The following is a 21919-nucleotide window of genomic DNA, read 5'->3' on the forward strand; positions in this document are numbered from 1 at the left end:
ATTTTGGAAATGTAAACTTACAGAACAAGTGGACCCCAAGGACCAAGATTCTGCTTTATCCAAATCAAAAAATCCTTCAAAATCTGCAGCATATGCATTTGTATTTAGTAAGACTAGCAGAAGCAATACAAGGCCCAATTTGCAAACGAGTAAATTAGACAATGCTAAACATACGCTCATATGATAAAAGATTCATCAATTAAGCACTAAAGAGAGATCTTTGGTTGTGAACAAAAATAAGTGAGTAAGCAAATAAATTCTCACTGCCTACCAAAAAGTAACAACCAACTTGAGCCAGATAAACAACACATGCCTTCCCTGTCAAGGTGAAGGATTACTCCCTATGTCACCTCAAATGCTGAATAAAGGTAATAGCAGTGTTGCGAAAAGTGTTGAGGCGTAGTGAGGTGCTCCACCAAAAACCGAGGCAAGGCGTAAGCCTCGAGGCGTAAAGCGTAAGCCTCAAAAAAAAAATTTAAAACTTTAAAAAAATTATAAAAAAGTATCTAAAAATACAAATAAATAAAGAAATGTTGTATTGATGAAATAACAACCAATAAGAAATAGAAAATCTCAAATAAGTACTAAAAAATATGAGATTAACATATAAAAGTAACTAAAAACTGATTACATAACTGGAAAATATATGAGATTAACCAAAAAAAGTTAAAATATATTAAGAAACTGATTACATAACTGAAATAATTGGAAAATATATGAGATTAACCTACAAAAGTTAAAATATATGAGATTATTCTAAAAGATATGAGATTAACATATAAAAGTAACTAAAAAATGATTACATAACTGAAAAATATATGAAATTAACCAACAAAAGATAAAATATACTAAGAAACCGATTACATAACTGGAAAAAATATGAGATTAACCAACAAAAGTTAAAATATATGAGATTATTCTAAAAAATATGAGATTAACATATAAAAGTAACTAAAAAACTGATTACATAACTGGAAAATATATGAGATTAACCAACAAAAGTTAAAATATATTAAGAAACTAATTACATAACTGAAATAACTGAAAAATATACGAGATTAACCAACAAAAGTTAAAATATAGTAATATACTAAGAAACTGATTACATAACTGAAATAACTGGAAAATATATGAGATTAACCTACAAAAATCTTGTTGATTATGTCTCAGAAACTATGTAACAGGGATTCGGCTAGCAGAGTGCCGCACCCGCGTCGACGCGACTCAACGCGGGTGTGGGTGCGGCACCGGGTGCGGTCAACCCGACCCTGGGTGCGTTGACCGCACCTAGGGTCATTTCGGTCCATTTTTTTTATTTAAAAAAATATATATTTTCCCTATGAAATGGGCTGCGGAATTTTAAAAAAAATCTTGGGGGGGGGGGGGGGGGGGGGCGCTGCCCCCCTATTACCCCCCGCCAGGGGCGGCCCCCCCTGGACCCCCGCCCCTAACCGCGCAGCAGGACCTGCGCCAGGGGGAACCCCCGGACCCCCCTTTATATATATATATATATATATATATATATATATATATATATATATATATATATATATATATATATATATACATTTTTGCCCCTGCCGCACCCCTGCACCCGGGTTTTTTGGAAGTGCCGAATCCCCACACCCGCACCCATGTGACATAGCTCAGAAATCTTGTTGTAAATTTTTTTTTTTTTTGCGCCTTGAGGCACAGAGGGTTGTGCCTCAAGGCGAGGCGTGCCTTTTGCGCCTCAAGGCCCGTTTTTTATAACAATGGGTAATAGTCAAGATTCATGTTCCCGCCTTCTAACACAGAAATCAGTTACATATATACATCATATTCATGTTTTTTCTTTTTCATAGCCATGGGGGCTTAGTTGTCAAAAGTTGTGCCTAGGCTTATGGGTCTAGGCGGTAGAGCCCTGTTTTTTTACCTAGGTTGTCCATGTCTAAGCTTCAGGGACATAGTTGTCATGTTTTTATAAATTTTTTTAACTCTTTTCTTTCTTTTTTTCTTTCTCCCGCCCCAAAATCTTTCTTTTTTTTATTCTCTTTTTTTCTTCTTTTGTTTTTCCTTTTTACCTTATTTTTTTTCTTCTTCCTCCTCCTTTCACCCCTCCGCTTAGCTGTCAAAGGCGGAGCCTAGGTGCCGCCTAGGCAGCCTAGTCGAGGTAGTCTCTCGGTTTGATGTGCAGTTACACACACATATATATGTTTCCTATGTAATTGTATATAATTATATATATTAACATATCATGAACATATATTATAAATTTTCAATATTATGTGTTTATATTATATTTATATATATATATATAATTGTATATATATACATATATGTGTACTTAATTCATATATAATCTATAAGCATATGAGTTATCTATTTGATTGTTTTTATGTAATATAATTGCTTTACAGTGTTCGACATGTTATTATTTGTCTATTGCTTATTGTTGATTGATTTTATGTTGTATACATGTTTGTTATTAATTTTAGTAGTTTGTTTACATATTTTGTATGTTTTTTTTAAAAAAAATTATGTGGGGTACCGCCTAGGCCTCGCTTAGTCTTTTTACGGGGGCTCCGCCTAGCGTCTTTGACAACTAAGCATGGGGGAATAGCCACCACAATGGGATATGATATAGGAGTATAGGACTAATAAAAAGCTCTGACCAAACCAAAATCAAGTTGAATAAGCCATATATTCAAAGGTAAGATTTAAATCAAAGACATTAGAATGATCATAGCAATGCACGAAGCCAAACTTTGAGGCGGGACTGCACTTGTTGTAAGCAGAAAGATATTCATGTCACCATGAGAAGGGAAAAGGTATGAAATGAGAAAAGTTTGCAAGTACTCAAAATTTGACTTTAACACAATCAAAGGTAAATTTCACACTAACAAGGCCATGTAATTTGTCTACAAAATTTACATGGCCAATTTACAGATGAGCATCGATGGTGATTTGCATCATAGTCACCGAAAGTGCCACCCTAAGGGGGGAAGAGCGCTTCCGAAGCAAGAAGCGCCACACTTCCCTCTTTGGGGAGTAGCATGGGGGAAACTAGCTTCTCATTTGGGGAAAGCATGCTTCCCACTCGCTTCCCTCTCGCATCCTTTTTTGTTTCCCACTCGTTTCCCTTTCGCTTCCCCTTCATTTTGCCCTCACTTCCCCTTTCATTGCCCCCTTGTTTTTTGTGTTATTATTTATTTGTTCCCCTAATCCCTCACTTCCCAATCATTTCCCTTTGTTTCCCCCTTGTTTTTTGTGTTATTATTTAATTTTTCCCCTTCTCCCTCACTTCCCACTCGTTTCCCTTTGTTTCCTTCATGTTTCCTTTTTCACTTCTCACCCGCTTCCAAAATGTCTTCCAAGACGAATCCATCTTCCCTCTTCATACTACTTTTTAACAGTTGCTTCCCCACTTCCGCTTCACGCATTACTTCCCGTATCCATTTCGCATCCTAGTAATTATGATCTGCATACAAAGGAAAGCCCCAACATGAAGCCATTTCCTAGAGCAAAACTCCCACGAGAACTCCCTCCTTGCACAAACATATTGATTGCAACCCACCATTTACATAATTGGCCCCCAAACCATTAACTCAAGCATCACCAAATACATAATACACCAGAGAGACATTGCCCATATCCTCCATTAACATACACACGGAGTTAACAAAATCAAATTTTCCAATTAAATCATAAACAAAGCAATCAAGAGACCAATTCTGCACCTACACATCAAATGCAACCCGATTAATTGTAAAGAGAGAACATCAACGCACTTGGCAAGAAGCAAAACCACTCAAAACTTGTCCCAATTCCCACAATTAGGACCAAATTCTGAAAAAGGAGAAGAAAAGAAAATGTGCCAAGCAAACGAACCATGATAATCTTGAAATTAAATCACCATTGAATCAAACACATTAAAGAATGGGAAAATAACGGTATCCCTATCAGATCATACAAAACCTAACGAGTTCCCACAACCAAAGAACAAAATGAACGAAACCCCTTATTCCGCCAAAAGAGGAATTATTACAAGCAAGCAGGCAGATTGGGTTAATGGGCAATCTCTAAAAAGGACGAAACAGATCCCACGATATCGAGAAACTGGGCAACAGAAGAAGAAGGAGAAAAGGAGGAGGCGACGGTTTACCTTATCGATGGGGAGGGTGAAACAGGCGGTGGTGATGGCGGCGAGGAGGAGGAGGCGGAGGGCCAGGAGAGGGAGAGGGCCATGTTGCTGAGCCTCAGTCTGAGTCGCCAAGGCCGGCAGTCCTCGTGATCCCCACCGACGACCTGCTTCCACGAAGCCCTCGACCTCAACCCCTCCTGTTGCTGGGTCTTTGCCAGATTTAGATGCTCCACCTGCGCCCCTCCGCTCCCCCCTGTTCTTTAGCCGATAAAGCCCAGCTCTACCACCTCTCTCTCTCTCTCTCTCTCTCTCTCTCTCTCTCTCTCTCTCTCTCTCTCTCTCTCTCTCTGTGTGTGTACAAGATTGGAAGAATGGGAAGGAAGGGGAAAAGAGAGAAGGGAGAATTAAAAGAAACAAAATTAATATCCGATCAATCAAATTACGCAACCACCATTCCTCTGCTTCCACCGTTAAACGATTTCCCCTTTCCCTTCTCTCTTTTTAATCTTGTTTGATTGTTTTTCACTTTTAGATCTTGGAAAAATAAGTCCCCACTCTTCTCTTCGGTCGACACGTTTAAATGCATTATTTGTGTGTTTCGTATCGAAGGGTCTTTGCCATTTGTTGGATGTCCTCTTTTCTTGGCAACTGGAGGTAACTAGTTTTGAGACTTGAATTTCTTAAATCTTATTTGTGATAATCGCTTTCAAATTTCATGAGATTCTACAATCTCATTACGCCTTTCCAAATCTCACTTTGGGGTTACGTGCTAACTCATTTTTCAAGCTTGTTTTTTGGGTTATGTGCCAAAAAAATTTATGTTTGATTGTTTTGAAGTACTGTTCAAATGAAACTCAGTTTCTAAATCTCATGTGATTCCAAATCAGATGAGATGCAACAACAAATAATTTGATACTTCACGTTGTATCATGCAGAGGAAACACCAGATTGCTTCCCATTTGTTTGTATTGTGGTGAGAGAGATCCAAAGTTTCATAAGAACGTGGACAACCATCAACTACATATATTGAGTTCTGGACGGTCATGATCTAAGGATCATTAAGGTCTTGACCTGTGGCTGCCATGTTGAATTTTTCATTTTGGTGTTGGCCAAGGTGTCCAATTGGATCACTTTGGATCGGGTTTCATTAGATCTGGTTTTTGAATCAATTTGATAACTACTTGGTGAACCCCAAATATCAATGAGGATTACATTTGACTCCATCATATTCTTTATGATAGACCCAAATGGATCATCCCTTTGAAGTTAGGGCTGGGCAATGGGTCAGCTTGATGGGCCAAGCCAACCTGGCCCACCATGGGCTGGGTTTTGGTCTAGGTTTTAGGCCCTGACCTGGTCAGTTCAGACTAAGTTACGAAGGTTCCACTTGAAAACTTAATATTTTCTTATAAAAGATATTTTTAATTTATTTTGTTATTCATGAGATTTTGCCAAAAATATGCGACATTTATGAAAAAAAATCAAATTCTCGCGAATTTTTGCCGTTTTTAACGTTTGTCACTATGATTTATATTTATTAACTCCGCCAAGAAAGCACAGCTTTACGTTTGATTCTATGCACCCAAAGAACACACTGTGTTCTCTATTTTCAAACCTCAAGTTTGGATACAAATCTTGTTCAAGTTCCGGTCAGTTTGAATGCATGTTATAAAGAACCAATAGGGTCAAGATATGAAAAGTGTTTGAGTATAGAATTGATTTAGACTAAAGTTACATATCAGTTCTTCCAATGGGTCCAAGTTCCAAACTCATTCAACCCATGGGTCTATTAAAACTTGGTGAGAATATATCTAATATATGTTTACTTCATGGATTTCATTGGGTTTAGCTGACTTGGTGAGACCTCTAACGAGTGGGACTGCATGGCACATGAGAGTCGGCTAAGAGTGGAATAAGTTCAAAAAGTAAGGCTATTATTGCAAATAAATGATTAGGAATAGGCTTGTGAATTGAGTCGGGTTCCACCTGATTGACTTGGATCAGGTCCTACATAACTAAGGTTTGATACCACTTGAAGTAAGTCTGATCAGCTAGTTAGGTCAGACTAATAGCATCCAAAAAGTATATGGACCTGAGTCTGGTTTGTGAAATTTTAAACCAGATTTGGGTTTGACCCCATACAAATTAAGATCCACAAATTTACAATATGAAAAATTATATTTTACTATATAAAAACTTAATACTTAACGAGGTCTGGTATAAGTTATCAGTATCTGGACCTAGGTCTAGTTGTTAGGTCCAGTAAGAACCGGATTTTGATGTGGTATTGACATCTCAAAGTCATCAAAATCCATACCCATCGGGGTTTGATGCAGGTCATGACCCTTGTTTTCTCATTTGCTGGCATAATTGGATCGCAAGTGGACCCTTGTGATTCTGGTTCATACGATTCCAAATCACATTTAATTTTTTATGGCATTTAGCTCCTCCAAATATTCATTGGTTGCCTTTTTTTTCCTAGTTATTTTAATTTCATCAAAAAAAATCTTTTTAATTGCATCTTGTCAACCTTTTTTTTTTAAGAATTTGTGACAAGTCTGCATGCAACTCATAACTTGGCTTGATTGGACTTAGTAATAAGATTGTTTGAATGATAAAACATATTCTCATTAGGTTAGTTTTATCTAACAACCTGAGATTAAACAAGGGTACTTTTATTCAATACAAATTTATCTATAGTCAAGTATATTGGATGAAACAATTTGGTTATTTTTTTATTGCGAAGGTGAAAACTCTATCCGACTTGTTTAAGGTATGCTTGAATGTGTGGATGTTAAATAGTGTTAATCAACTTTATCAACTTTATCACATGGAGGTAAATAATCCACTGCTATATGTTTTCTATTTTCATATCATGCACCAAAAAAAAGTTAATTATCTATTTATTGGACATAATTTACCTAATATTAAATTATCTATGATATTAGTTGGTATACTAATCATCATTAATGTATCTTTCATGGTTATGTGGAGCTTTATACTCATCTTAAACTTGGCATACTATGCATAAAATAAATTTTTCAGATATCTTGAGAATAACTATCATGAAGATACATGAGTTTTCATGTTAAGGATTGAGACTTATTCACACACACTATGAATTTTTTATGACATCTTGAGGTCTTTTCGCTACTATTTCACTATCGTGGACTAAGTCATGTCTATCTCACATAAATATATAAATTTTTTAATCATCCTTTTATCATAACTTTTAATGTAAATAATACATCGAATGTATGCATTCAAAATTTTAATAGAACAAACAAACATATACTATTATCTAAAGTACCACCATGATAAATATTTTTATGTTTTTGCTTATACATCATATATCGACAATGTTGTTTTATCTCATATAAGCTCATATGTATAAATTGGTCAACTAAGGTCTCTTATGACTTTCTCATGATCTTATGACATCTTGTATCAACATTGCACATAATCTATACTAAATTATATCTTGACTTACAGTTAAGATAAGAGTTACATGCACATTAGTGAAAAACATTCATTACTTGCATGGATCCATGACAAATATACATAAAATTTTTACTAATAAACCAAACTCCTACTATTCATGTTCACCATTCAAAACAATAAAGAAAATCAATATTGTGTGAATTTTCAAACATATACTTTTATTTATTACATATTTATAAAATCTATTCTAATCAGTCTGATCACTTTGGACCTATATATATTCAAATCTAAATCATCATGAATTAGACTATCCAATCCATGTTGCACACCATGCATTAGCGTTATGATATTCAATTAGCTTTTCATACAATAAACCATTTAAGAGGTTTAATTCATGATGATTAGCTTTTCATGAATTTGAGAGTGTTGTAGGGATGAAGGTGAATGATCTAAACTCTATCATAGTTTCTTTTAATTTTGATTACGATAAAGCATCACTACAAAAAAATTGTTAATTAGCGACGGAAATTTGCAACGGATTTTTTCCGTCGCTAATTAGCGACAGATTAGCTAGAGATAGAATCTGTCGCTAATTCGCGACGGATTAGCGAGGAAACAACTTTTATCGCTAATCTGTCGCTACTTAGTGACGGATTAGCGACTGCAATTTTTGTCGCTAATTTTTATTACAAGAACACCATTTTAGCGATGGATTTAGAGAGGGAAATCTGTCGTCGCTAATCCGTCGCTAATTAGCGACGGCGTAGCGACAAAATATATTCCGTCGCTTTTTTGGTATTTTGGTATTTTGATATAGCGACGGCTTAGCGACGGAATTTTTCCGTCGCTAAGCCGTCGCTAAATGTCGCGTAAATCCCTAATCCCATCCCTCTTTCTCTTTTTCCTGTTTCGCTGTATTGCTCCCGCCCGCCGCCCTCTCCCTCCCGCCGCCCGTCGGCTCTCGCCACCGTCCTGTCGCCGCCGCTCGCCAGCCGCCGCTCCCCGTCCACCGCTCGCCAGCCGTCGCTCGCCAGCTGCCGCTCCTCGTCAGCCTCCCGCCACCGCCTGGCGATGCGCAGGTAATCACTTGCTTCTTCTTCTTCTTCTTCTTCTTCTTCTTCTTCTTCTTCTTCTTCCTCCGATTCCTCATCTTGCAAAGGGCATGTCAAGGTATTCCATCGTGGGAATTGTAGGAAGAGGATTCTTCATTGTTGAATATTATGATTGTTTCTTGCTCAGACTAGGTTTATCCTAGTTGGAATGCCCAGTATGTTGTATGCCATGTTATTTGCGTTGGTGGTCCGTTGTGTCATAAATAATGTGTTGGTGCACTGGGATAGTGGGATATCATAGGGTTAGCAAGTGCGCTGTGAGTAAAGGCTTCTAAGTGTAATGACTGTTTGGTTCATGTACCTTCAGTCCAATTTGTAGGTTGTTTCATATCTCTAGTCAAAACTGATTAGAAAGTTTTGATGTAGAAATTCCCGTTTTATGTTGGTCCAATAGTAGATCCTTTTTATCCTAAAGACTGGACCATTTGGTCATGGTTGTGCATATGGTGGAGTAGAATGAATAAAACTTCAGTGGATGGTTAGGGGGACCTTTCTCATATTGATATGTTTTGTTGATTATTAAGGAGTGGAATAGATTATCGTTTGACATGCATTTATTTAGCGTTCTGTTGTATTGAGAAGGGAAGTGGGCTCTATTTTATTGTGATTCGTCATGAATTCAAGATTTGTTCAGAACCTGCTAATGCTCACCATTAATGGTCTTTATTTGCTTGTTTATCTGTTTAGTTTTAATGAAATCATTTTTTTGCTGATTGCCATGTCTAGGAAACCTAGAGATGCATCAGCTGCACCAATGGCTAGAACTTGTCCCATATTCTAAATCGCCATAAATGTTAAAATTTTCTCTCCTATTTTCCATTTAATTTTCATATACTTGATCCATTTTGTGTTTGTTTTTCCATTTAATTTTCATATACTTGATCCATTTTGTCTTCTTCTTCTTCTTCTTCGCCTAACAAATTGCAATCTTCAGAAAATGCCAATGTTTTGTTTATGCCTCCATGCCATGGCAAATTGGTTCAAATTGGTTCAAAAAATCAATCTTTACATCGTCATCAACCCCCATGCCATGGCAAATTAGTTCAAAAAAGAGAGTTTAAGCTTTAGAGGAAAACAGAAATAAAAAATGATATTACTAAACTTTTAGAGGCTATATTTGAGATTTTGCCATAAATTTATTGTAAAAAATGCCCATGGGCTTTTTCTATTAACCATAACAAAGTTTAGGTGCATTTACGAAAAGTTTTGTAACATTGGTGCAATTTTGAATTATACTAAAAACATGGGAGCAATTTGAAAAATTAGCCTTTAGTTTTTTCATCGAGTTCTCACTACAATTTGATGTTCAAGCTTCAAAAACAAGGTTCGAAGTGCACTTATAATTTTTCTCCCTTTTTTTTAGGGGAAGATGCTAGTTTAAAAAAATATATCATCAATGCTTCTTTTTCACTTTATTTCATCGCATTTCATCATTAGATATATCATCAACAGTTTAGTTGTTTTTTGCATTGCATAAGTGTTTGTGTTTCCCTAATTAGCTTCAATATTCATTTTAACACAGTGTTTTTTGCAGATTTCTCAACGGAACTCGCTTGTGCCCCGCCACCCGTGGTAAGTAAGTGACAAAAACAATGCAAATCGGGTAAATACCCGTGGTGAGTAAGTGATACAAGCGCATCACATGTTATTTAATTTATTGAATGTAACACTTTATTGTTCACACACTCACTTAGTTGTTGATATCTAGGACTGCTTTGTTGGAGTTCGGAGATCATGCTGAGCATGATTTTAATGTATGAGAATAGAAGTGTTCTTATTTTTGGAGTACGGAGTCCATGCTATGCATGGTAGTAGTTAGTGGGATATTGAAGTGTGTTTGCTGCAGGTACATGTTTGACATTTGTTTGATATGAATTATTTCGATGTATTGCAATGTTTGATGTGATTGTATCCATGCTTACATGTAGTTACTTTCAATTTGATTATGTCTTCCATGTGAAATTGTATACTGAAAGCATGCTTCAAATGAATGTATCGTGTCATGAATAGTTTGCACATTAAAATATTAAGTTATCAATGCATGCATCATAATTCTTGTGATTGTATGACATCATATATTGCATGATAAATTTGATATTTTGTTCATCATAGCATTCTGATGGTTCTCTTTTAACTGGTTAGGATACTATTCGTAACATCATACGACAGAATGACTGCAAACCGTGAATGGATGTATCGTAGGTTAGTGGACAATGAGTTATCGCATGAATATATGGATGGTGTCGATAGTTTTATTGAATTTGCAACGGCAAGTGTCAGTACGGTAGATCCCACAGGTCGGATTAGGTGTCCCTACAAGATTTGTAAGAATAATCGATTTGTAGAACCTCATGGCGTTAGACATCACCTATACAGGAAGGGTTTTGTGAGTGATTATCAGAACTGGACGTTTCATGGAGAAGAATTTAGAAATGATTTTGATGCACGGGTGAATGTGGTGCACGATAATCCATATACGAATTTGATATTTGATGCTGCAGGAACAGAACTAGGTTCTGCTATGAGTTCTAGTGATGTAAGAATTGCCGTAGATGAAGAATCACCAAACGATGCAGTTAGTAGATTTTATGATTTACTTAGAGATGCTGATGAGCCACTTTGGAACGGTTATGAGAGTCACACTATCTTGTCTGCAGTTCTTCAACTAATGAATTTGAAGTCCGAGTATAATTTGAGTCAATCATGTTTTGACCATTTGTGCATGATTGTGAAGAGTATGTTGCCTAAAGATGAGAAATTGCCACAAAATTTCTATCGTGCGAAAGTTATGGTCAACGCTCTAGGTATGGGTTACAAAAAGATTGATGCTTGTCCAAATCACTGCATGTTGTATTTCAAGGAGCAGGAAAATGACATATCATGCCCGTCATGTGGGCATCCTCGGTTCAAGCCAAAGACAAGAGGCAATGGTAGCACGAGATCAAAGGAAGTTTCATACAAGTCGCTCCGCTACTTTCCTATCACTCCTAGATTGCAGCGATTGTATATGTCTTCAAGGACAGCTAAACACATGAGATGGCATGCAAATAAAGTTCGACACGATGAAAATAAGATCACGCATCCTGTTGACGCTGAAGCTTGGAAGCACTTTGATCGTACTCATCAGAACTTCGCAATGGAAGTGCGAAATGTTAGACTCGGTCTATGTACAGATGGATTTAATCCATTTGGGGGTAGATCAACTCCATACTCATGCTGGCCAGTATTTGTAACTCCATACAACCTTCCACCAAGCTTGTGTATGAAACGTCCAAATCTTTTCTTGTCTCTGTTGATCCCTGGTCCGACCTCACCTGGCCAAAATCTTGATGTATATCTAAGGCCATTGATTGATGAATTAAAAGTACTGTGGGATGACGGTGTTACCACGTATGATGCCCACAAAAAACAAAATTTCAACATGAAGGTCGTTGTTCTATGGACAATCAGTGACTTCCCTGCATATGGTATGTTATCTGGTTGGAGCACACATGGGAGGTTGGCTTGTCCGTACTGCATGAAGGATTCCAAAGCTTTTAGATTGAGGCATGGAAGGAAGCCTTGCTGGTTTGATTGCCATCGTCGATTTCTACCCAGCGATCATCCGTTCCGACGTCAAAAGAATGCATTTACAGCAGGCACAACTGAAACGGAAGGTCCATCCTCAAGATTGTCTGGCATAGAGATTCTAAGAAGATTGCGATACTTTCCAGATGTATTAACAGATGCCCGCAGTCCTACACCCTTCCGTGGATTTGGGAAGGATCACAATTGGACGAAAAAATCTATTTTTTGGGAACTACCGTATTGGCCGACCCTATTGATACGACATAATTTGGATGTGATACATGTAGAGAAAAATGTGTTTGATAATGTGTTCAATACAGTAATGAATATTAAAGGAAAAACGAAGGATAATCCGAAGGCCCGTATGGATTTAAAATTAATATGTAAAAGACCAGAATTGGAACTCAAAGAGTATAATGGCAAAGTACTGAAACCAAAGGCGAAGTACGTGCTCGGACCTGATCAAATAAAACATGTATGTCAATGGTTGAGACAACTGAGATTTCCAGATGGATATGTCTCTAACATTGCTCGGGTTGTGAAGATTGACGATGGATAGTTATATGGGTTGAAGAGCCATGATTGTCATATCTTTATGCAACGATTGATACCCCTAGCATTCCATGATATGTTAGACAAACCTATATGGGGGGTATTGTCTGAGTTGAGCGGATTTTTCAGAACATTGTGTGCATCGAAGGTCGTTGTATCAGATGTAAAGAATCTCGAGGACTCTGTCATCACCACTGTTTGTCTGTTAGAAAAGATATTTCCGCCAGCATTTTTCGATGTTATGGAACATTTGATCATACATCTGCCATATGAACTAAGGGTTGGTGGCCCTGTGCAATATCGATGGATGTACCCATTTGAAAGGTATATGTTTTTTTATATTTGTCTCTTTAATGACAGATATTTAAAATTTGAAATGTATATTCTTGTCAGATGCATGTTCGACCTAAAAAAAAGGTTTGTAATAAAGCAAGAGTAGAAGGCTCTATTTGTGAGGCGTACACTTTAGAAGAGATTTCAAATTTCTCATCTATGTACTTCGAACCTCATATTCCAACACGTTACACATGCCCGCCCCGTAACGATGATGGAGAACAAGTAACTGTAGCTGACAAGCTGTCGATATTTCAACCACTTGGGCATGCATTTGGTAGTTGTCGATCAAGGCTATTGACAGATCGAGAGCAAGATGCAGCACACATCTATATTCTTTTTAATTGCTCAGCGATCGACCCATACATCGAGTAAGTATATGTATATGCAACTCAATTATAAATCCTTTTATGTTCTATATGTGGATACATGACTCGGTAATATAAGTATTTGTGGTTTGCAAACGATTTGATCTGGAGTTGCGAAACGAAGTTTCACATCTCATTGATGCAGAAGTACAAAAAGAACGTGAAACTAAGTCTGTGGAGTGGTTGAAACAGTTGGTAAAGAAGCTAACATAAATTTTGTACTTATAAACAACACTAAGTTACTTAATTGATCGTGATCACAATCATTGTTTATGTTTGTGCGTAGGTTCACAATGGTGATGTTAAAGATTAAGGAATATGTGATTTAGAAAATGGTCCGACCAAAGTTGTGCAATGCTACAACGGGTATATCGTAAATGGTTATTGATTCCATACAAAAGACTACGGTATAAACAAATCAACGATAAATAGTGGCGTGTGTGTCAAGGGTAGCAGCTACGGTGAAAATGAACATGATTACTACGGTGTTATAGAGGAAATAATGGAGTTGACTTACTTAGGCATGAATAACAGGGTTACGATATTCAAGTGTCATTGGTTTGATCCAACTGCAACAAGACTCGACAAAGCTTCAGGCATTGTGGAGGTGAATCATAAATCCAGGTTTGGAACATATGAACCATTCATATTAGCCTCGCAAGCTCAACAAGTTTATTATACTTCATATTCGAGTATAAAAAAGTCAGATAGAAATGAATGGTGGGCAGTTTGCAAGGTGAAATCCAAACTATACCCCGAGTATGATCAGTTACAGGAAGATGAGTTAGCTGAAGACAGTGATTACTAACAATCAGATGATGTCTGTGACTTCGCTTATGATCACGATGTTGCGCATGATATGCATGTCATATCTCCATTGGCTGATGAAACATTCATAGAGGAATGTGATCCAAATGATGTACCAAGTGGATGGGCAAACAATGAAGAAGAAGAAGAAGAAGAAAGTCAAACTAGTGACGAGGAAGAATTCTCAAGCTAGTGAGCAAAATCTTATACTACAAACCTCTATTTAAATGCATTGTAATACTTGATGTGAGTTGTATTGCAATACTTGGTGTGAATGATTAAAAAATTTATTTGAATGTATTGTAATACTTGATACGAATGATTCGAATGCATTGTAATACTTGATGTGAATGATTTCAATTATCTGAATGTATTATAATTTATGCAATTAACGAATGATTTGAATTAGTGCAATACTTGATGTCAATGATTTGAATTATTTGAATGCATTGCAATGCTTGATGTGAATGACTTGAATGCATTGTAATACTTGATGTGAATTATTTGAGTGTATTGTATGACATATGTTATTTGTTAGAATATGGTTCATGGAGGTTATAGTGGTCGCTCATCCAGTAGTAGCCAGGCTCAACCTTCATCTTCACGAGCTCCTGTGATAGGTATATCATATAACTAATTAGATGCTTGATTAGTTCAAATGCACATTCTGAGAATTTCTAATATATTTTTTTACAGATGATGTTGCGCCTGTACACGACCCACCTACACCAGTTGATCGCACAAGTCAACAGCCAACACAGGAAACAGGGTCTTCTCAGGCTGGCACAAGAAGACTCATTCGAATAGTGTATATCGATAATCGACCGTAAGTATTTTGTTTTCAATTATTGCATATCTTTTAAATATTTTATATTGATATTTACTGTGTAACAATTCATGTGCAGCACGAGGTTTGAGCCACAAGAAGTAGTACGGGAGATTAGGAATTCACTTCTTCAACATCGACCAGGACCAGTTGCTCAATGGAAAGAGTACCCAAAGGAGGTGTTAGACAGATTGTGGTCCTCATTCATGGTATACAGTTGTTCCTCATAGTTAATGTGTTTCATATTTAATTTATTTAAGCAATGTCTACTAACTTTCTGAAAATATTTGTAGGCTTCGAATCGCTTCGCAACTACGGTGGAAGAAAATGATGCAAGGAAGGTGTGGCAGAAGGTGGCTGCCAATCGATTTGCAGACATGCTGCACACTATGAAGACTGCAGCAAAAAAAGCATCTGACGTAGTAGATGATCCATTACTGTGGAAGGGCCATGGTCTTATTACTATCAGGAGAGATTACTGGGATGAAATGTGCGATAAGTGGGCGGGAGATGCATTTAAAAATCGCTCTGCGAAGGCTTCACAAAATCGATCGAAGATGCCCGAAGCCCATCTACACACAGGTGGATCTAAGACATTTGGGAGCTACCTAAAGAAAATGGTAACTCATCAATATATAATATTAATTTTATAAGTATTGTTGCAAACTTGTGTACTAAATCTTTTGTCATTTAACTTCGCAGGAAGCAGAAAAAGGAGGCAGTGTACCATATAAGGATGTGTTTGTAGAAACACATAAACGGAAGACCACGGGAGTCTTCGTATCAGAGAAGGCGAGAACGACAACGGTATGTATTAATTCTATTAATAATCATTGCAATATATATACACGTTATCATAATGTTATCATTAATTATTAATGAATACTTTAAACATTATTTTGTAGGAGGCATATGAGCAACAGATGGTAGAGCGATATGGCAAAGACGCTACTCAGCATCCATCATTTGATCCTACAGCATGGGTGACTGCAGCAGGTGAACCCAAAAAAGGTCGCGTGTTCGGGTTTGGGAGTAATATGAACACTTCACCAGTTATTGGTTCTTCCAGTTACGGCTCACCGACTTATTGCGCCGACATAAGCTCCAAGCAGCCGACTATTCTTTCCGGTGATGATGTACGCGAGATCATTAATGAATCACTGAATAACTACTTTCAATACATCGTCGCCCCCTTTCTCCGAAATGAGATCAAGGCCGCTGTTCAGGATAGGGGATCTTCGATTCCAGGTCCCTCTCAGGTATAATCACATATATAGTTTTTTTGACTGTTTTAAAGCACATCTGAGCATGGTAGAATCACATATAGAGTTTTTCTAGATGCCTTAGAACACATATGAACATGCTATAATCACATATTCAATTTTTTTACTGCCTTAGCACACATATGAGCATGATAGAATCACATATAAAGTTGATTTGCCTGCCTTAGAGCACATATGAGCATGCTATATTCACATATTCAATTTTTTTACTGCCTTAGCACACATACGAGCATGATCGAATCACATATATAGTTTTTTGCCTGCCTTAAAGCACATCTGAGCATGGTAGAATCACATATAGAGTTTTTTTAGATGCCTTAGAACACATATGAACATGCTATAATCACATATTCAATTTTTTGACTGCCTTAGCACACATATGAGCATGATAGAATCATATATATATATATATATAACTTTTTGTCTGCCTTAGAGCACATATGAGCATGATAGAATCACATATAAAGTTTTTTTGACTGCATTAGAACACATATGAGCATGCTATAATCACATATTCAGTTTTTTGACTGCCTAAGAACACATATGAGCATATTATAATCACATATTCAGTTTTTTGACTGTCTTAGCACACATATGAGCATGCTATAATAATATATAAAGTTTTTTAACTGCCTTAGAACACATATGAACATGTTATATATCATTTATGATAGAATCACATATAAAATTTTTTGCTTTGCCTGCCTTAGAGCACATATGAGCATGCTATATTCACATATTCAATTTTTTTACTGCCTTAGCACACATACGAGCATGATCGAATCACATATATAGTTTTTTGCCTGCCTTAAAGCACATCTGAGCATGGTAGAATCACATATAGAGTTTTTTTAGATGCCTTAGAACACATATGAACATGCTATAATCATATATTCAATTTTTTGACTGCCTTAGCACACATATGAGCATGATAAAATCATATATATATATATATATATATATATATATATATATATATATATATATATATATATAACTTTTTGTCTGCCTTAGAGCACATATGAGCATGATAGAATCACATATAATGTTTTTTTGACTGCATTAGAACACATATGAGCATGCTATAATCACATATTCAGTTTTTTGACTGCCTAAGAACACATATGAGCATATTATAATCACATATTCAGTTTTTTGACTGCCTTAGCACACATATGAACATGCTATAATAACATATAGAGTTTTTTTACTGCCTTAGAACACATATGAACATGTTATATATCATTTATGATAGAATCACATATAAAATTTTTGGCTTTGCCTGCCTTAGAGCACATATGAGCATGCTATATTCACATATTCAATTTTTTTACTGCCTTAGCACACATACGAGCATGATCGAATCACTTATATAGTTTTTTGCCTGCCTTAAAGCACATCTGAGCATGGTAGAATCACATATAGAGTTTTTTTAGATGCCTTAGAACACATATGAACATGCTATAATCACATATTCATTTTTTTGACTGCCTTAGCACACATATGAGCATGATAGAATCACATATAGAGTTTTTTTATTGCCTTAGATCACACATGAGCACATGATAGAATCACATATAGTGTGTAATTTATTTCATTATATTTTGTTTATCAATACTGACTGTTCTTTTCTTGTGTAGGCTGCTAGCGATAATCAGGGTAGTGGAGCTGAAGGGACAGATAAAGACAATGAACAAGAAGACGCACAAAATCTTGGCGATGATTAGAGGACTATGTTGAAGAAGTTCTATTTTTTTTATTTTTCCTAATTGTAATTGTTGAATTGTAAATAATTAAACTTCTTAATTTTAAGGTAGAACGATTAATTGTTGTAGATACTTGTTATATGAATTTTTTTGTGTGGTTTGTTTTTTATTTACAGGAAATATAAATTGTACAGGAAATAAAAATTGTACAGTTCTCGGTAATTAATTTTCAAATAATTTTTTTTAAATTTTTTTTCGTGTTTGCGACGGATTAGCGACGGAACCATCCGTCGCTATTCATATTAATCTAGCGACGGCATAGCGACGGAATTAAATCCGTCGCCAAGCCGTGGTCGCCGTTTAGTATCGGCGGAATATAGCGCTCGTTATTCCGTCGCAATTAGCGATGGACCTGCCGACGGAATAATTCCGTCGCCAGTTAGCGTCGAAATATTCGCGACGTAAGCATACTGTTGCCTCGTTGTCGCTAATCCGTCGCTAACATGGTTAGCGACGGATTCGCGACGGAATGTGGTCGTCGCTAATCTACTACTTTATTGTAGTGCATGAAGAATTGCTAAAATAGTTTATTGAAATGTATTTAGTCTTCCATTGAAATATTTGGAGCTCCCACTTTATATTGGCACGCCTAATTCAGTCACGTGCCAACCTGTTATTGCTAAAGTACAACAATGTATTGAGTCATGAAAATCAAAGTTCATATCTTACGTAAGGAGGATTCTTCTTATCCAGAATGCTCTTGCTAGCATACTGATTTTCTGGTTGCTATCTTTTAAAATTCCTAAGAAGGTGATTGGACAACTAGAGGCTATATTTAGGATTTTTTTATGGCAGAAGTATAAATCTGATATGAGGCCTCATTCGGTTACTTGGGACGTGCTATGCAAACCAAAGTGGTAAGGAGGAGTTGGACTTAGAAAAATTGAGAATGTGAATCCAACGCCTTTGGCAACGTTAGCCTTAGATGTTGTGTGTAGTGATTTGATGTGTGCTACTTTCATGAAAGCTAAATATCTTTGTAACAGGGGTTTTTGGGGGGCTAATGTTGATATCAGTTCAGGTGCCTGAAAAAGTTTTTTTTGGGGTTGGAAGAACATTGAAGCATAATGCATTTATGTCTTGTGATATTAAAGATGGGTCATCTAGCTACCCGTTTTTGGACTGATCGATGGATTGGTCCTTCTCATGTCTCATTAATTTCTGAACAAGATAAATCACAAGTTTCCAATGTTAAAAAAATGCTTGTTTCAGATGGGGTTGTGTATGTTTGGAGAAAGGGAAGTTGCTCCTTTTTCTGCTTTGCAGGGTGTGTGGTAGAATGTCCTCTCCTTTCAGTGTGTGCAAGGCCATGATTAGTTATGTAGGAAGAATTCAAATTATGTTGTGAATGTTGGTCAGCGTGAGATATGCAATACTATTCATTCAGAAGGGGCATCTCATGAATGGTACAAGTTTGTTTGGGCTAAAAGGGTGCCACCTAGTGCGGCATGGGTGGTTTATCTTGCGTGTTTGGGCAGACTTTTAATGCAAGATCGCTTGCAAGAGATTGGAGTGGTGTTACTTAACCGGTGCCCCCCTTTATTTTAAATAAGAAGAATCTAGCTTTCATATTCTTTTTGGATATAAGTACAACATTTATCAAAAACTCTGAAAGCTTATATGTTCAAAATTTGGGATTAAAAGAGTTTCATTTTTAAATATTACCATTGAACTCAAATGGTGGTTGTCTGTGCAAGTTGAAAATTCATGGTTAAAATCATGCTGGGATATCCTTTTCCACATTGTTTGTTGGAGGATCTGGAGTTTGAGTAACTCTTCTTACCATAAAGGAACCCTTTCAGGAAGGAGAGTGATTGTTGAACATGTGTGGAACTTTTGTTTAGAGTAGTTTGTTGTTTTGTCTTGGCAGCAAACTTGGAGAAATTAGTGTAGTCGTTCATTAAAAAATGGCCTTGTTGCGAATCAGTTTTGGATGGATCGGGATGATGTTCTTACGATCAAGTTTGCTTCATGTTACTTAAAGGAATTTGAGCTTCTTTCTTAAAGTGTTAATTATCTCTAATAATCAGAGGTGATACTATTTTCTCTGAAGTTCAGCAGGGCACCAATGTATTACTTATCTCTAATAATCAGAGGTGGCGTAGGAGAGTAATTGCTGTATTGAAAGGGCAGAGATCTGGCCTTCAAGCCTTGCCATTTACTCTTTTTTTTGTGTGTCAAGGACGTCTTGCATAAAGGGCCATGAGCTATGTTTTTCTTAAGTTGAGATCTTGTAATAATCTGTATTGGAAGGATAAGCCACCAGATTGAGCCTCAAATAAAAAAAAATATAATGCTTATATTTCACATGTTGAGGGCCTTCAATGAAACATGGCACATGTGCCTCATGCTGAGGGCCTCTAATGAAAAAAAAAATGATGAAATATGGGCCTACAATGAAATATGCCTAGGGCCTCAATTTCTCTTGAGAGACCCCTTGCTCACAAACCGAGCCAAGCCGAACTACGAGTTGCTCGTCTCATTTCCTAGCCCTATGCTTAACCGTCATCCTTGCTTTTTACGTGGAAGTGGGAGGCAGAGGACAATATGGAAGTGAAGAAAAAATTCCATAGGAATAGAAGGGGCAAAATAAGCAAATTATGGACATATTCTACACCTGATACTTATTAAAGAAGGCTGCTTATCTACGCCTAATACGTATTAAAGAAGGCTTGTCTCGTGTCATTGAACGTTGCGGGTGTTTTTCCTTGTCAATCTCTGTGATGAGGATGAGGATAACCTCATAAGGTTTCTGCGAAAGGAGCTCGGCCAGGCCCTTGAGACGCACGAGCAGATGCTACTGTCCCACTGGGAAGAGAAACATGATGAATTGCTTGGGCTTCTTTGCAGGTGCTTGCGGACATATGCTTCCACATGTTTGTTGATATTGGCAAGTTGAAGCCTCACTTCACTATGCAGCAACGTTTCTTTATGGGTTCGTATCTCAATCACTATGGTGAGCAAATATTGCAGTTGTTCCATAGGGTGCTTTCTTGTGGAACAACCATTGTTCGCGAACAGGCCATGCGTGTTGTTGCTGAAGGACTGGATGTTAGATTTTAGATGGAATCTAACCTGGATGTGACTCATATTGACATGGGCACATCAAGGGATATCATTTCATTCTTTGACTGGGTGGGTTGTGGACAGGTAAAAGCTATGGCTTGGCATCTTGGAAGCCTATGAAGGGATATTTAAAGCCCACAAGAAGGATGCTGAAGTGGAGTTGCTTCGCACCTACTCCCCTCACATCATTCGATTTATGGACACCATCTAATATTCCACTAAAGATGTTTGATGTGTACAGTGTTACCTTAAAACTTTTAATGCAATTATGCAAAATATGAGGGACTTGAGAGAAAATATGAGAAGGAAGAGAATGACCATCTTCAATAAAAAAAAAAATCAAATTTTGTTAACTCATAACTACCACAAGCACTAATTGCATTCATGTTGGCACTCTAGATATATACGCTTATTTATAATCAGGGCTTCCTTCACTAGGTAAAAAAGTCAACAAAGGATATGTCCTCTATGGTTAAAGACTTACATTGGTTCCACAAGACTCTTACATAACAAATGGACTATTCTCTACTCTAACAACTATAATGATTCAACCGCTATTAGTAAACAAAAATACCAAAAATACTGAAACCAATTATGATTCATGCTAAGACAAAAAAAAACTTTGTCAAAGACACAATCAACACTAGACTTTAACGATACTCTCCCTTAGTGTGG

At 36.8% G+C, this 21919-nt stretch overlaps 1 protein-coding gene across 1 annotated transcript in view; it reads right to left on the reverse strand.

Annotated features, from left to right (window-relative positions):
- Window positions 1-20687, reverse strand: part of LOC149833825 (uncharacterized) — a 34383-nt gene extending 13696 nt beyond the window's left edge. Inside the window, exons 1-3 of the mRNA XM_090009224.1 lie at window positions 20682-20687; window positions 4145-4618; window positions 22-83 (exon numbers count right to left, since the gene is read on the reverse strand). Coding sequence (XP_089865350.1) covers window positions 22-83; window positions 4145-4618; window positions 20682-20687 — 542 coding nt within the window. The remainder of the gene's footprint in view (window positions 1-21; window positions 84-4144; window positions 4619-20681) is intronic.
- Window positions 20688-21919: the final 1232 nt, after the last annotated feature.

This window comes from Nuphar pumila, chromosome 6 (genome assembly GCF_984573655.1).
Source record: "Nuphar pumila chromosome 6, dmNupPumi1.hap1.1, whole genome shotgun sequence".
NCBI classification, from domain to species: Eukaryota; Viridiplantae; Streptophyta; class Magnoliopsida; order Nymphaeales; family Nymphaeaceae; genus Nuphar; species Nuphar pumila.